At 49.8% G+C, this 13,913-nt stretch overlaps 1 protein-coding gene across 2 annotated transcripts; it reads left to right on the top strand.

Annotated features, from left to right (window-relative positions):
- The first annotated feature begins 276 nt into the window (after positions 1-276).
- Positions 277-13,528, top strand: ZFYVE27 (zinc finger FYVE-type containing 27). 2 transcript variants are annotated; one of them, XM_035133217.2, is made up of 12 exons: positions 277-410; positions 1,506-1,709; positions 2,254-2,324; positions 2,794-2,980; positions 5,366-5,461; positions 6,810-6,922; positions 8,156-8,298; positions 9,539-9,610; positions 10,235-10,382; positions 11,390-11,436; positions 11,621-11,702; positions 11,992-13,528. In XM_035133217.2, the coding sequence occupies exons 2-12, from the start codon at positions 1,507-1,509 to the stop codon at positions 12,054-12,056; spliced, it is 1,227 nt and encodes a 408-aa protein (XP_034989108.1). In that variant the 5' UTR covers positions 277-410; position 1,506; the 3' UTR covers positions 12,057-13,528. The 2 variants fall into 2 exon arrangements, with proteins under 2 accessions (XP_034989108.1, XP_034989109.1); XM_035133218.2 differs by lacking the exon at positions 277-410 and adding an exon at positions 421-810.
- The last annotated feature ends 385 nt before the right edge of the window (positions 13,529-13,913 follow it).

Genomic DNA, 13,913 nt, shown 5'->3' with positions numbered 1-13,913 from the left:
AGCACTACTGGCGGAAAAAGCGGTTCAGAGACGGGGAAGGGACCAATCACTGAGCCTATAAAAAGCAGCCCGCGGCGAATAAGAAGTACGAAGGCTCCCATAGGCTGGCGGAGGGAGGCTCTTGCTCAATAGGAACTGCAGCTTTTTCAGCAGAGGATGCGCGCGGCGGCGGCCGCTTTCCGCGCTTCTGATTGGCCGGCTGTCTCAGATGGGCGGGTCAGGCCGCCGCTTCCCTGAAGCGTGCGCTGCGCAGCGGAGCTGAGGCACAGCCGGGTCCTTCTGTCCAGGAAGTGTCGGCGGCCGCGGCGTTTGTCGGCGAGACGGGTGAGGTCGAGGTTGGACGTGGAAGGGGAGGCTCCGCCCTTTCGCCCTATTTGGGGCCGTAGGGCTTGTGGGCCGCTTGTGTAGAGGTAGGTGGGACGAGCCGGCGGCGCCTCCTCCTCCGGCGGAGCTCTGTGGCTGCCCCGCAAACGGAGCGCTTGTTCCGTCGGAGCCTCCGGGGTCCAGCTCATCAAGAACTGAATTCCCGTTTTTCGTTTCTTTTCCGGGAAGGGGCTGCTGTGCCGCGATGTGCGGAAGTGCAGCAGATGAAGCTTACCCTACGCTGGGAGGTTCTGATAGAGAGCGCTTCACCTGCTGGATTTCTGCCTGCCATGGCGCAGGAGTCCCTGGGGGGGGGGGGAGGAGAGAAGAGGCTGGTAATTTTAACCTCCTTATCTGGAGGAAGACATTTTGCCTGCCTCCCAACTGCTCAGCTAGCAGGCCTTGCTGTTTTGTTTCCCCCCTTTTGATTCATCCGGAGTGACCCAGGTAGTGACATTGCCAATATCAAATAAGTTGCAGAAAATGATCTGGTCATTCCTCTCTCCACCTGAACGTGTTCCTCCTGTGTCGCAGATGCACCCCACATTCTTGGATGCTGTATTCTGAGTATCACTTAATGTGGGCTGCTTGTCCCTTGTCACCCTGGACCTGCCCTGCCAGAGTAGCTAAAAAGGATTACAAGAATGGATTCCCTCTGTGCCTTTGATGCATGTTTATGAAAAGATATTTAATATGTGCTTGCAGTTGTGGGTGTATAACATAAATTATTAGGCCAGATTAATTAGCACACTGTTGGCATGCCTTTTGATGTATATGGCATAGGGTTACAAGGGCCGTTTCCCCACCCTGACTCCCAGGCAGCTGCAGTTGTTGTTTGCAAAAGGAGGAGATGCTTTTGAGGAGCTTTCCCATGGCTCTGCAGCTCTTGGGACATTCTGAGATTTGTGTGTTGGCTCTCCCTTTCATGCAGGTTGTGGGGGGAAAAGTGACACCTGTTGTAGGTATCTCTGTTTCTCATGACTTGCCCAGTCATAGTGAATGCAGTTCCTTTGCATAGAGGGATGTGGGCACTGCACTTCCCAAAGGTCATCTCTGTTGTTTCCTTCATACTAGGGGTGGGGAAGAGTTGGCTATTTTTATTGTTCATTTTTTTGTGTTCCTCTTGACCTTCACTTCTACAGTATGCAGGTTCCAGAGCGTGAGGGTGGAGCGACCACAGGGAATGGACTGGACAGCCCCACGGCTTCCGATTCCCAGCCAGTTTCTCCTTTGCCACCCAAGCCCCCTTCCTTGGATCTCTTCAATCTAGTAGTATCCTACAAGCGACTGGAGCTGTACTTTGAACCACTGCAGGATATTGCGGAAGGGGTGTGGTTCCTCCTCAGGTTGGTGCCCAGCTTCTTCGTTGCACCTTGTGGGTGATGGTTGTGGTGGAGCTAGAGAAATTTTTTTTGTTGTCTCCTGCCATGTTGGAGGGCAGAAAAGCACAGACTCTTTGGGAGTCTCACTTTTACAAGTGGGAGAAAAAAGAGAGAAGAGGAGTCCTCCTGGCCAAATATTTAATTCCACTTGTTCTAAGAGATACCAAGCATTCAGCATGGGAAACACTGTGTGCAGTTGGGCTTAAACAAGATATGCTGCTGCATTTGTGACTATGCTAGTGTCTGTGGCTGATTGCAACATCCCCCCCCTTTAAAAAATACCCTGCCCTTACCTTGCTTTTGTCTTCATTCAATCTAATTTGATTTCTTATTTATATACCGTTTTTCTGTGTTACTGTGCTCAAGGCAAGTTAATGTACTCCATGACCCGAGACCTAAACCTAGGCTTGCCCTTCCCACCCCCACCATTTTCATGTTCATACCTCATTTGTACAGCTAAATATCCTTTGGGAGTGGCAATAAATGCTTGATCATGTATGTTTCACAGCTGGCAGATGCCTCTCTGCTCCCTCCTTACTTGCCTGGGCCTCAACTTTCTGCTGCTGACTCTTAGTGAAGGTGAGAAAAGTTGGACCTTTGTGCTGGGGACCCAATAGGCCTCCTTTCAGGTACGATGTGAGCCATGGGGGGATTGATCCCGTGGGGAATGGAATATGTTATTGGGCGCAGATTATGAGGGCTAGCAGTACCAATTGTGAGAGGTAGTAAGGGAATAGAGTGACTGGCAGGCAGATGGGCCTGCTTTCAGGTGGTTTATGGGGTAGTACATAGAAAGCTGCCTTATATCAAGTCAGGCCATTGGTATGTCAAGCTCATTATTGTTGACAGTGACTGGCAGCAGTTTTCCAGGTGTTGAGAAAGAAGACATTCCCCATCCTACCTGGAGATACCAGGGATCGAAACTGGGGCCTTCTCTGTTCAAAGCAAACGCTCTACCATATAGGTGATAGTGGTACAGGTGTGTTGTGACTGGCCAAACAGTGGGGTGGTAAAATGATCTCTGCATCTATCCCACCTTTCATTCCAGCTGCGTGGTATGGGCTTTGCGTCCTACTGATCTCGGTGCCAGCCATGCTGGGCTACCTGCAGGAGACCTGCCGCATCCGCCTGAGTGAAGAAGAGCTGGCACGTCGTAGGTACCACAGCGTGCGGCGTGAGGATGTGAGGAAAGTTCAGCTTGCACGACATGAGGCTGTGGCTGAAGTGAAGGGCTTGTAAGTGCTCTTAGGGAAGGATGGAGAAAATGAGTTGACCCGTAGGTGGATCCCTTTGAAGTATGTGATTGGAGGGGTGCTTCTTGGGCTTCTTGTTCACACTACACATTTTTTTCCTGATGGTGAATATTGCACTCGTTCTGAATCCACTGGGCTTAATAGTCAACCCGTTGCAAGATCGAGATTTCCACCTCTTTATTGTGTTTTTCTCTTGTGGTTTTTTTTTGTAACAATTTTTCTGTGTTTTGTTTGAATATTTCCATTGTAGATAAGTAATGTGCAATTGTTACCCTGAATAGTGGGAGCAATTTAGCCTGCAGAACTATTTAGTGGTCTTTCTGTTCACAATTTGTGTGGTATTCCATTATTTCCCTTCTTTTGTTTTCCATGATTTCAGCCTCTTCACTTAACAATGACTTTTTCATCTATTTTTGACCAGCTGATTTTTCCTTTTGAGTTTTTATTTCTCCCAATCATTTGTGTGTGTGTTTTTTTACACAATGATATTTCAGGTGCACAACTACATAGCTCTGAAGCTGTGCCCAGTAGGCCACGATAATCCATTTCTTCTTCTGCTTCTTCTTCCAACAACCATGCACTTGTGCTGTTGAAGAGCTGTGCACAACTGCAGAGAATTGATCTTTTAATGTTTAAGTAAACAGCTGCACAGGCACTAGCACAGGCCAGTGTGTGTCATGGAGGCTTTTTTGGGGGTGGGCAGGCAGTGTCTTCCCAAATGGACCTTATCACGGATACCGCCCACAGCATTCTAACAGATGCATTACACAGTTGGCCAGCAACCCAGGCGTTTGTGTCAAATCTTAGTGGTTGAGGGGGAAGGTTGGGGACTATATTTAGGGATAGTCCATATGATATTGCAGATGCTACCCATTTCAGCATTGCTGTGGGGCAAGAATTGTGTCATGACTGTGGGGAATATAATTGCACACTAACGTTGTGTGTGTGGAATATAGTGGTGACCCCACTTTTAAGAAACTCTGGGAGAGCAGTGCTGACTCCTCCTCTAGGTTAGCTACCTTCCAAGGTGCATTACTGCACTACTGCTATTCACCCTTTGGGGGCATTGTGCACCCTTGCTAGTTGGGAGTGTGGCTCTAGGAGGAAGAGTTACGAAGCATTTACATGACTCTCCTGCCCATGCCGCAAAGTACTTCCTCCTTCCAGGACAGTGGATCGATTTCAATCACCAGGCAAGAAGCCTCATTTTTAAGTCATTGATTTTAATCAACTTTTCCATTTGTACAGTTATTTTCCCCAAGAAATGGGTGTTTTTGCTGCTCGATAGAGCTATTAAAACATATTGATTCACAACTAAATGCAACCGTTACTTCAGATTTACTACATTTATTACCTACTTATGAGGAAGACACACTACTGGTGCATCCTTTTGTTTAAGAAACAATGGATTTTGATGATGATGATATTTTAAAAATAGGGTTTTTTAAAAAATTAACATATTGTATTACTTCAGCGTATCTGTACAGACAAGGATTTGCAAGTCAAATTTCAGAAGACACCAGAATTTCCCTAAGTCAAGGACTGGCGGTTAGCTGCTCTGATCGATGTTTTATCAGAACATAACACTTTATCACAGAGCTGTGAATTCAGAAAGTGGCTTATTTTTTGAGACCTGCAACTTAGGGAGAAACAGCTGGAATCCAAGCGCAAGTTCTCCCTTTTCCCCATTACTTCCCTACCCAAAGTTGACCATGCCAGTAGGCACTTTGTCAGCATTTCGCACAAGGTGTTAGAGCCTGATAGCCTACCGATCCATCATATGACTCACTGTGTTGTAGCTGGTGAACTCAAATCTCTTTCTTTATGGGAGTCTGCATTCTTTCATCTGAAAGTTAAGAGCAGAGGTGCCATGTTATTACATGCCCCTTTAGTATATAGGGTCCAGGCAAGCCGTGGTTAGGATTGCACTGTTAGTTTTGTGGCAACTCCGAAGTTGTCATTATTCAGATTTGTGGCTATAGGAAAGAGACGCCCAAAATTGCTTCAGCAGTGGATGTGAACCCAGGGTCTCCTATGCTCCACAGACAGAGTGCTGGACTCCAAATCATGCTGGCTTTTGTCCCCTTTGTTAAACTTACACAGTTGCTTACTGTATCCAACTTGCCTGCCTGGAGCTAGCTGGCATAGGAAGTTCATCCTATGCAGGGCTCATCCTGACTATGCCCTGTGTGGATGAGGGAATCTGTTTTGAACTTCAGCCTTTTCCCTGCAATTGTCTTGAACTGAATGAGGGGCTGGGGATCACTTTTCTCCATTTGTGAAGCAGCTTGGGCATAGGTTGCTGCAGTGGCTGTGAGGTTGTGAGCAGAGGAACATGTTTAACTCTGCTGTGATCTCCTTTTCCAGCTTAATCCAATTAGAGGCCCTCTTGAACCGGCTGTGTGGCAGTTGTGAGGCTGTCTACCGTGTCATCTACTGGGAGAACCCTTCTCTCTCTTCACAGTGAGTGTTGCCTTAGGAATGCTTTGTGGGAGCTAGGTATCTTGGGCTGGTTGGATGCAGAGGAATGGTGGGAGGAACCAGCTGGGGAACCCGCAAGGGAAGAAGGCTCAGAGCCCTGGGATTGGTGGTGGGATGATGATGATGATGATGATGAGTGGTCAGAGGGAGAAGACTGGGAGGAGGAGGTGTCAGAAGCTGAACAGGTATCAGGGCTTAGTGAGCTGGGAGAGTCTGTGACAGACAGACATCCAGAATCAGGGGCAGAAGCTGAAGCAGGAGGGGAGGGAAGCCAAGAGGCAGAGAGAGTCTGGCTGGGGAAGGTGTCTCCCCCTCCTGCTGCGACAAGCTCCCCTCCCCCCTGGTCTCCCAGAAAGAGGTATGAAAAGGGTGGAGGAGAAGTTAGTTTCATGCTGGTGCAGTCTCAGATTGCTTGGGGGAAACCCTGGAGAGGAGGGAACTAAGGCAGATGTGAGCAGATGGGGACCTTCAGTCTTAGCAACTGCTTCATGGGGGCAAGACCTGCCGGAGATGAGTTGCATTGCTCATTAGGCCTGACACTCCTGTGCAGATCCTGCTTTTGCTAATAAAGAGTTAACTCCAACTTGTTTGGTGTTATTTATTGTCAGCTCGCTCCTGTCACTGGGACATTGCTGCCTTGCTGCTTTGGGGGGGGGGTTGCAGGCTTGGTTACTGGGTCACTTTACAGAGGTCCGGGGTTCCTGCCTCCCCCCTCATATTGGGTACGGTAGGTGTCCATGGCCATATATATCATGGCTGGTGTTCATAGGGAAGCTATCTGGCTGCATCTGGCTGAACAGGTTTGCCCAGATTGAGGGGAGGTTATTTGCTTGAAAGGTAGACAAAGGAAGGTGATGTCATCATCATCATCATCTCATTTTATTTGTATGCCACCTTTCCACAGTTAAAACAATGCTCAAGGCGGCTTACAATATGAAAAGATTTACATAGTTACAAACATAGCAAAGTAGTCATAAAAATAAACAAAACACATCAAAACCTACATAACCAAACTGAACAGTTTCCACATAAAAATAAAGATACCAAAAAAATCATATCAATAACAGTAAAAACTCCAGACAGAACTTCCCCCAAAATACCCCAGTCCTTTCTGGACAGCAGCAGCAGCAGCAGCAGCTGCAGCAGCAGTTCTTATGAAGCCTGTCAGGCCCCATCCTAGGACAGGTGGAGAGAGGCTCCCAGCAGGTGCTCTCTGTTCCATATCCAAGAGTGATGGGCGGCTGGACAGGCTTGAGGTGCTCTCAAGGCACCTGGCTGTCATCCTGATGCCCAGGTGTGTCATGCCCCTTCTGCTCCTTTTTTTGCCCAGGTTTTATGGGATGCTGATGGCTTCCGTTTGTGCTCTGTACCTGCTGCCATTATGTTGGGTCTTTGTGCTGCTCAATAATGCTCTTTTCTTGGGTAACGTGGCATTTTATCAAGGTAAGAGATTGCTCTTCTCTCCTGCACCCCTCTGTTCCATTGGAACCTTGAGGCAGTAAGCTGCAGCTGCTGACTGGAGACAGGGTGCCCAGGGTCAAGGCTTTCTTTGCTGTAGACCTGTGTGAGGCAGGGATATGTGTTGTACCCACCCCTGCTGCTACCATATCTTATTCCAAATTAGGGCACAGTGTGTAGCTGCTAGCTGCCCCAGTCACATAAATGCTGCCCCAGCATTCAAGTCGCTCTGTTCCTTGGGCACAGCTTGGTAGTGGAAGCCTTTTCCATTTAGAGGTGTCCCAGTGGGGAAGCAGATCTTGATACGCTAAGGATAAACTGCCTGTTGCAGAAAACAGGGGGTTATCACAAGGAAGACAGTCCTTTGCTGGAAAACAGTTTTGGTGTGTGTTGTGAACATTTGCCCTCAATGCATCTCCTTCTGGAATTTTGTTTGTGTGGGATGGTGGCAGGAAAGAGTGAAAACAGGCATGAACCTATTCAGAGCACAGCTCTTTTCACAGTGCCCACTCAGAGTGAAGGCACTGCTTTCTGGCCTCACTTTGAATAGGCTTTGTGAGGATGTTGGAGCAGTGGCCAAGGGGCTGTGAATATCAGCAAACAATTGCAGCCCACCCCCAAACAACACAAATAAGTAAATGGGGGTGGGGAGATGGGGGTGGGTTCAGGGAACACTCCAGTCTCCTGAGTTTTGTGCTGAAAATGTGTGCTGGAGAATATTTACTGCGGTGGTAGATAGCCTTTTTCCTTGTCTACTGAGGAGCTATGGGGTTATGGACAGTTCTGTCTGGGAGTGAGATTAGTGCTAGAGAACTGGAGGGATTCAGGTAGGCCTGCTGGTGTTTTAAATACCATGAGCTACATTGGACATTGGTTGCTGGTGTGCCAGTATCTACCATATTTTCTGGCGTATAAGACGACTGGGCGTATAAGACGACCCCCAACTTTTCCAGTTAAAATATAGAGTTTGGGATATACTCGCTGTATAAATAAGACGACCTGGCGTATAAGACGATCCCTGACTTTTGAGAAGATTTTCCTGGGTTAAAACGTAGTCTTATACGCAGGAAAATACAGTACTTCTTGGGTGTTTGGCTTGGAGATAGGCTTGAATGCCATGCTGTTCCTCCAGTGCTGAAAGCCTGGACTGTTTGCTGCAAGGCTTTTCCGAGCTTCTAATGAATGTCCAACCATTACCCTTTTCCTGTCCCTCCCTAGTGTTGCTGGAGCTGAAATCTGCTGTAGAGCAGCGTTTGGGCCTCAAGCCCGTTTCTAGGACTCCAGAGCCAGTGGAGCTGGAAGCTGGAGAAGTCGGGTCTGGATCCCTGCCAGACCGGACACCTACGCCCACTAGTACCGAGGTAAGGCATGGTAGAAGAATAGACGGGTCTGTGTTGCCCACTTCCAAGTAGAATGAGAATTGATATGCTCATCCAAAGTGCCCAGAGAGTATTGTTTTGTCTTTTGGAAATGCCTGAGGTCATAGTTCATCCTGGCCTGCATAACAGTCTTATTATCTGGTGGCTTCGTCGTTGATTCCAGATCTACAGTCCTAGGAAATGTGTCCCAGGCCAGAGCACAGAAGACAAACTTCCATCTTGCTTCTTTTGGTTGTGGTTCCATGTATCTCTCCGCCACCCCTCCCAGTCTTCTGTAGGATAGGGAATGATGGAAAGTGCGGCCCTCCATATGTTGTTGGACTCCGATCCCCACCAGCGCCAGCTGGCCTGGTCAGTGATGTCGTCCAACAACACTTGGAGGACCACAAGCCATAGTGTGCAAAGTAAGGTCCTGATGGGAGTGGCAGAGAAATTTCGAAAGGGGTAAAGCTATGCATCGTGAATGAAAACCTCCCAGACCCTGTTCCCAATCTTGTTTTGCCTACACAGGTACGTCTATTTAGGGCAGCTGCCATCCTTGTTCTGTCCCTTTCTTGCTACTTTTCAGAGTTCCCAAACTTTTGAGTTGCAGCTGGTTAAGGGGAGGTGCACCTGGAACCTACTGTTGAAATGTGGAGCCTCAAAGATTGTGCCTGGCTTAATTTTCTCCAGTTTGGTGCTTAAAAGTATAGTAATGTTTTCAGCTTGTCCCTGTCTCATTTTTTTTAACAACTTAGCTAAGTTTACATGAAAATGTGAAAGGGCGATGCCCTTCTCCCCCTTCAGGCAGCCTTCACTGCTTGTCCCTGTGTTTTCCCTTTGTGCTGCTCATTAAGGCATTTCGGGATCTGCATACCAGCATTGTTCGGGGTCCAGGCAGGAGGGGAAATGCAGCCTCGTAGCTTCCATGTTCCTCTTGCATTTGGGTAGCTGGAATGGGATGGGGCCATCTGTGTAGCACCCCTCTTGGATTCATTTACCACTGTTTCAAGGACTGGTGGGCCTTGCTTCCTTAGTCTTGCAACATCAGAACAGCCTCTTGGATCAGGCCAATGGCCCATCTAGTCCGGCATCCTGCTCTCACAGTGGCCACCCAGGTGACTGTGGGAAGCCAGCAAGCAGGATTTGAGTAGAAGAACCCTTGCCCCTCCTGTGGTTTCCAGCAACTTTCATTCAGAAGCATTGCTGCCTCCAACTGTTACGTTTTTTGCTTCCCCCATAGGATTTGACCCCTGGCAGTGTGGAGGAAGCAGAGGAGGCAGAGCCTGATGATGAATTCAAGGATGCTATTGAGGTATGTGCCCTGAGAGAGCCTCCTAGGGCTTGGACTGATCTGTGCTGTGCTGTGGTGGAGTCAGGTGATGTTGCTAGGCCAGCAAGTTTAAGGGGGCGCCCGTCATCCTGTCACTTAAGGGCAGCACATCAGAGTCCATGTCTGTGATGCAGTGAACATTTTGGTATGGGAAAGAGAGAGAAATAGGGGACTTTAGACAGTGTGCTTTGGGTACACCTTTTATGGGCACACCCAGCCCAGCTTGGGCTGGGCTCTTCTGGACATCATCTCTTGTCTTTTCTCTTTGCTGCGGGAGCAGGAGACCCAGCTGCTAGTAATGGTGAGTGCGGGAGCTGGGCCACCCTGCCCTTTGAGCCAAAACTCACTTCAGTTGCTCATGCAAAGTTGATGTCTTTGCCGTGTTCTTTGCCCTGATTGTGCCCACCTTCCCAAGCTGGAAACCTGGCTGCAACCCTTCCACCAGCTCGGCATTTTGTGTGTTGCCCACGGTTGGCCCAGCCTTTCCTTGTCTTCAGTGCTTTGTCTGTGGGCGGTGCCCCCCGTGCGCCCTTGTCCTCCTGCCCCCAGAGTAGGCACTGTGTGAACCGGCTGCTCCTTGACATGCTTCCCTCTCCACCTTCCCAGGAGGATGATGACGTCTCCCACTGCTCAGCGGAATTCGACATGGGCCTTCCTGACAACCCCTTCATGATGAGCAAGAACGAGGTGATTCGCAGCAGGGTGTCACGGCTGACGGAGCGGCTGCGGAAGCGCTACCCAACCAACAATCTCGGTACAGGATTTGGGAGGGTGTGTGGAAGTGGCAAGAGTGGATGGTGCAGTGGGACATGTGTCTTGTTGGGACTGAAGCGGGGAACTGTGTGGATGAGCTTTCCTCAACCTGGTGAGGAAAGCTGGTGCCCTTCAGATGCTTTAGCCTGCAGCTCCAACCAGCATGGTCTTGATGGTTTGGGCTAATGGGGCTGTAGTCCAAAACATCTGGGGGGCACCAGGTTGTGGAAGGGGGGTGGAGAAGATTGGCAGAATGGGAAGACTCTGGCCCAGTTGCTGCCACAGAGGAGGCCTGCCTGATGTTAGATGCCAGAAACATGCCATTGTTCCCAGGGCTGTATGTCCTTGGAGCTTTAAAAATATGTGAGCTGAGGTCACTTCGGATTGTGAAATATTGTTGCAGAGGAATAATTTTACAGGCAAGGTGCGGGTGGGGTGGGGTTAAGCGCTAACATTTTTACAAATAGCCCCTTAACTCCCTTTTTTTCATAACCTCCGGAAACTGGACTTGTGAGTTCCTACTTGCCAGTGTAACATGTCATTCTGCCCTGAGAGAGATATGAGCAAGCCTACTTAGTGAAGCTGAGTGGTTAGTTGTATCAGGCCCAAGTCTTTGTTCCTGTTCCAAGTCTAGCACTTGATCACTTATGCCACGCTGGAATCTCATCCTGATGATGCCAAATTCCACATTTATACGGGTTACGGCCACCTCTGCTCTTGGCACAACTTTGCGGCGTGGAGGATTGACATCACCTGGGAGGTGCAGTGTGTGGACCCATTTCAAATCTCCTCGGATCAAGGGTCCTGAAGATAGCCCTCAGTGGGATGCCCTCTTGGCACGTGGTCCCACCTGGATGAGCCTCCTGGACTGTCTAGTGGGGCAGCAGGTTGTGCTGGGCCTTTTAGTAGGAAAGGACTGTGGGCAGGGCAATATTTCTATGCAATTTGGTGGAGGAAGAAGAGGCACCAGGTTTGACCGTTACAGGTTTCTTCTCTGATTTTCCGCAGGGAACTGTGCAAGCTGTTCAGCCACTTTCTCTGTGTTAAAGAAGAGGGTGAGTCTCTGGCCCAGCATGCCCCCAACCACTCCTTTCCCATTTCCTGCTGCTCTGCCTTGTGGATCTCAAGCCTGACCTCTGGTCAGCAGTGATTGACCTCCTTGAATCCTTGCATTTGAAGGAATGGCTTCCTAGGACCTTGTTCCTATAGCTGTGTTTGTCTCTCTTTCCTTCCCTCCAGCGGAGCTGCAGCAACTGTGGGAACAGTTTCTGCTCCAGGTGCTGTTCCTTCAAAGTTCCCAAGAGCTACATGGGGGCTACAGGTGAGTGAGGAGTGGGAGAGCGAGAGATGGCCTTTCTGGCAGGCAGCTGGGGAGTCGGCTCCTCCTTCTTTGTGCGCTTGCTGTTTCCCTTCTGGGGGAATGGCTTGGTGTAATTCTCACTGTTTCTAATGAATGCTACAGTGGGGAGATAGCAGAGGACACAGAAGCTTTCTCTCTCTCTTGGGGTGTGTGTCTGAGGGCAAGTGAAGGCTTGTTGGGTTCTGTGGGTGGAAAGCTGCACAGTCCACTTGGTGGGCCCTGAGTCTCTGATTGGTGCTTTCTACTGCAGCCCCTGATGCCCAGCGGGAGACCGTCTTTGTCTGCGGGCAGTGCAACCAAGCGCTCGTCAAGTGAGAAGCCGATCTGGAGCCCTGCCCTCTGCGGAATTCGCTCTGCGTCTCGCCCCGTATTTGCCGATACTTGCGGGGAGCGAAGCAACAGCACACTGCACTCTTCCACTCTTCCCTGTCTTATCTAATAGGAGAGGGGCTGGTGCAGTTGCCACGTGTGCCCCTCCCTCTGTGAGCAGCTGGTGAGAGGTCCTGCACTCATGATTAACAGCATAGTAGGAGACTCGTGCACTAGACTACTGTAGGCGCTTCCCTCCTTCCTCGACCCAGAAGCAAAAAAGTCCTTTGCCCCCATTTTCCCTATCAGGAAGCTGGCCTTCCTCACCTCGCAAGGTGGCTCATGGTACTTGGACTGCCAGGCACCTGTGTTTTGTGTTTCACTACTGAGCGAGATGCTGCGTGTTTGGAAGGGGAAGCTGGGTCTTCCTCTGGGTGGCATCTGTAAGTTGGCTCTGCTGTGTAAAGAAGGCAGACGTGTGTTGCCCCAAGCAGGGCTGATTGTGTTATGCAGCTGGACCTGTTTCCTCTCCCTGTGTCAGATATGGATGGCATCTCTTCCCTCCCCACCATTGACTTTGCTCTTTCTAGATAGCTTTTAGCCAAAGCTCTTCAGTCTGGCCCAATCTGGAACTGGCATTGTCCTTCCCTTTGATGCTTTGCTGTGTTGGAGGGAGCAGAAGCTACTGCAGCCAATGGGAGTTCATCACAAAGCCCATCTGGAGGATTGAGGCAATTGCCCTGCGATGTGGATCCTTCTTACAGGAGAGAAGAGTTTTGTTTTTATTTTTGCTGCTCTCTAGCAGACTTACACACACACACATGCATATATATAAATAAATAAATATATATATGAGCAATAAATAGTGTCCTTGGCAAGTGGAGCCAGTGCTCCTAGTATCTGAAATGGCTTTTGATGTGATGAAGGCGGAATGGGCAACAGGGGTCCTAGTTATGCATAAAGCTTGCTGTGGAAACGAGCCTTAGGAGTGTATCTGCAAGGTGAAATAATCAAATCCAGGGGGTGCTAGATGGAGAAGATTAGATGAGGTATCTGGGGGCAGCAGGGCAGAAGAAGGGAGAGTGGAGCATACAGGATGTCGGGATCTAAACAAAACAAAAAAAAAAAACCAGACCACTGTGTTTTGAGAAATACATACAGGCTATAGTCTATTGAGGCAAGTGGGATGGAGAGCTGTAGAGGAGGCATGGATGTTGGCCAAGTTCCCGTACAATGTGTAAAGATGGACTAATGTTGCAAACTGGACCACAGTAAGTGGGGAGGTGTACTGGGAGTGCATGGCAACTCATTTTCCAGCTCTTTGGGGTGAAGCTTTTTAAATTGGGGGTGGGGTGAGGGGCAGGAACACAAAGAGATACAAAACCAGACATGGGCGTAGGCAGGGGGCAGGAGGGGGCAATTGCCCCCCCTAGAAGCAAAGGCTGAGGGGCGCAGTGTGGCAGCCCCAGGCTCCCGCTCCCAGCGCGAAGCTCCAGAGTCGCGCAGGGAACGCGAGCCTGTGGCTGCCTCCTCCGCGCCTCCCAGGTCTTCGGAGGCCGCGGCCCCAGGCTACTGCTCCCGGCGCGAAGCTCCAGAGTCGCGCAGGGAACGCGAGCCTGGGGCCGCCTCCTCCGAAGACCTAGGAGGCGCAGGCCACGTGGCCCCGCCCACATTTCCGCTGTGGCCCCTCCCCTCCCGCCCCTTGCCCCCCCTAATTTTGATCCTGGCTACGCCCCTGAAACCAGACTGGAAATGGATTCAGGACAAACAAAAGGTACCTTTTCACACGATATAGAATACAGCTCCTGGAATTCATCACAGATGTGATGGCTGGTAGCTTAAATAGCTTTAAAATTGTGCAGG

This window comes from Zootoca vivipara, chromosome 5 (genome assembly GCF_963506605.1).
Source record: "Zootoca vivipara chromosome 5, rZooViv1.1, whole genome shotgun sequence".
In the NCBI taxonomy this organism is placed as follows: Eukaryota; Metazoa; Chordata; class Lepidosauria; order Squamata; family Lacertidae; genus Zootoca; species Zootoca vivipara.
Note: the sequence above shows the minus strand (reverse complement) of the source record. Positions and strands in the feature narration are given on the sequence as shown.

Coding starts and splice junctions, on each gene's coding strand:
- ZFYVE27 (XM_035133217.2), top strand. CDS start 1,507: ATGCAGGTTCCAGAGCGTGAGGGTGGAGCGACCACAGGGAATGGACTG. Junction 2,325..2,793: donor GCTGCTGACTCTTAGTGAAG/GTGAGAAAAGTT, acceptor CTTTCATTCCAG/CTGCGTGGTATGGGCTTTGC. Junction 8,299..9,538: donor CTACGCCCACTAGTACCGAG/GTAAGGCATGGT, acceptor CTTCCCCCATAG/GATTTGACCCCTGGCAGTGT.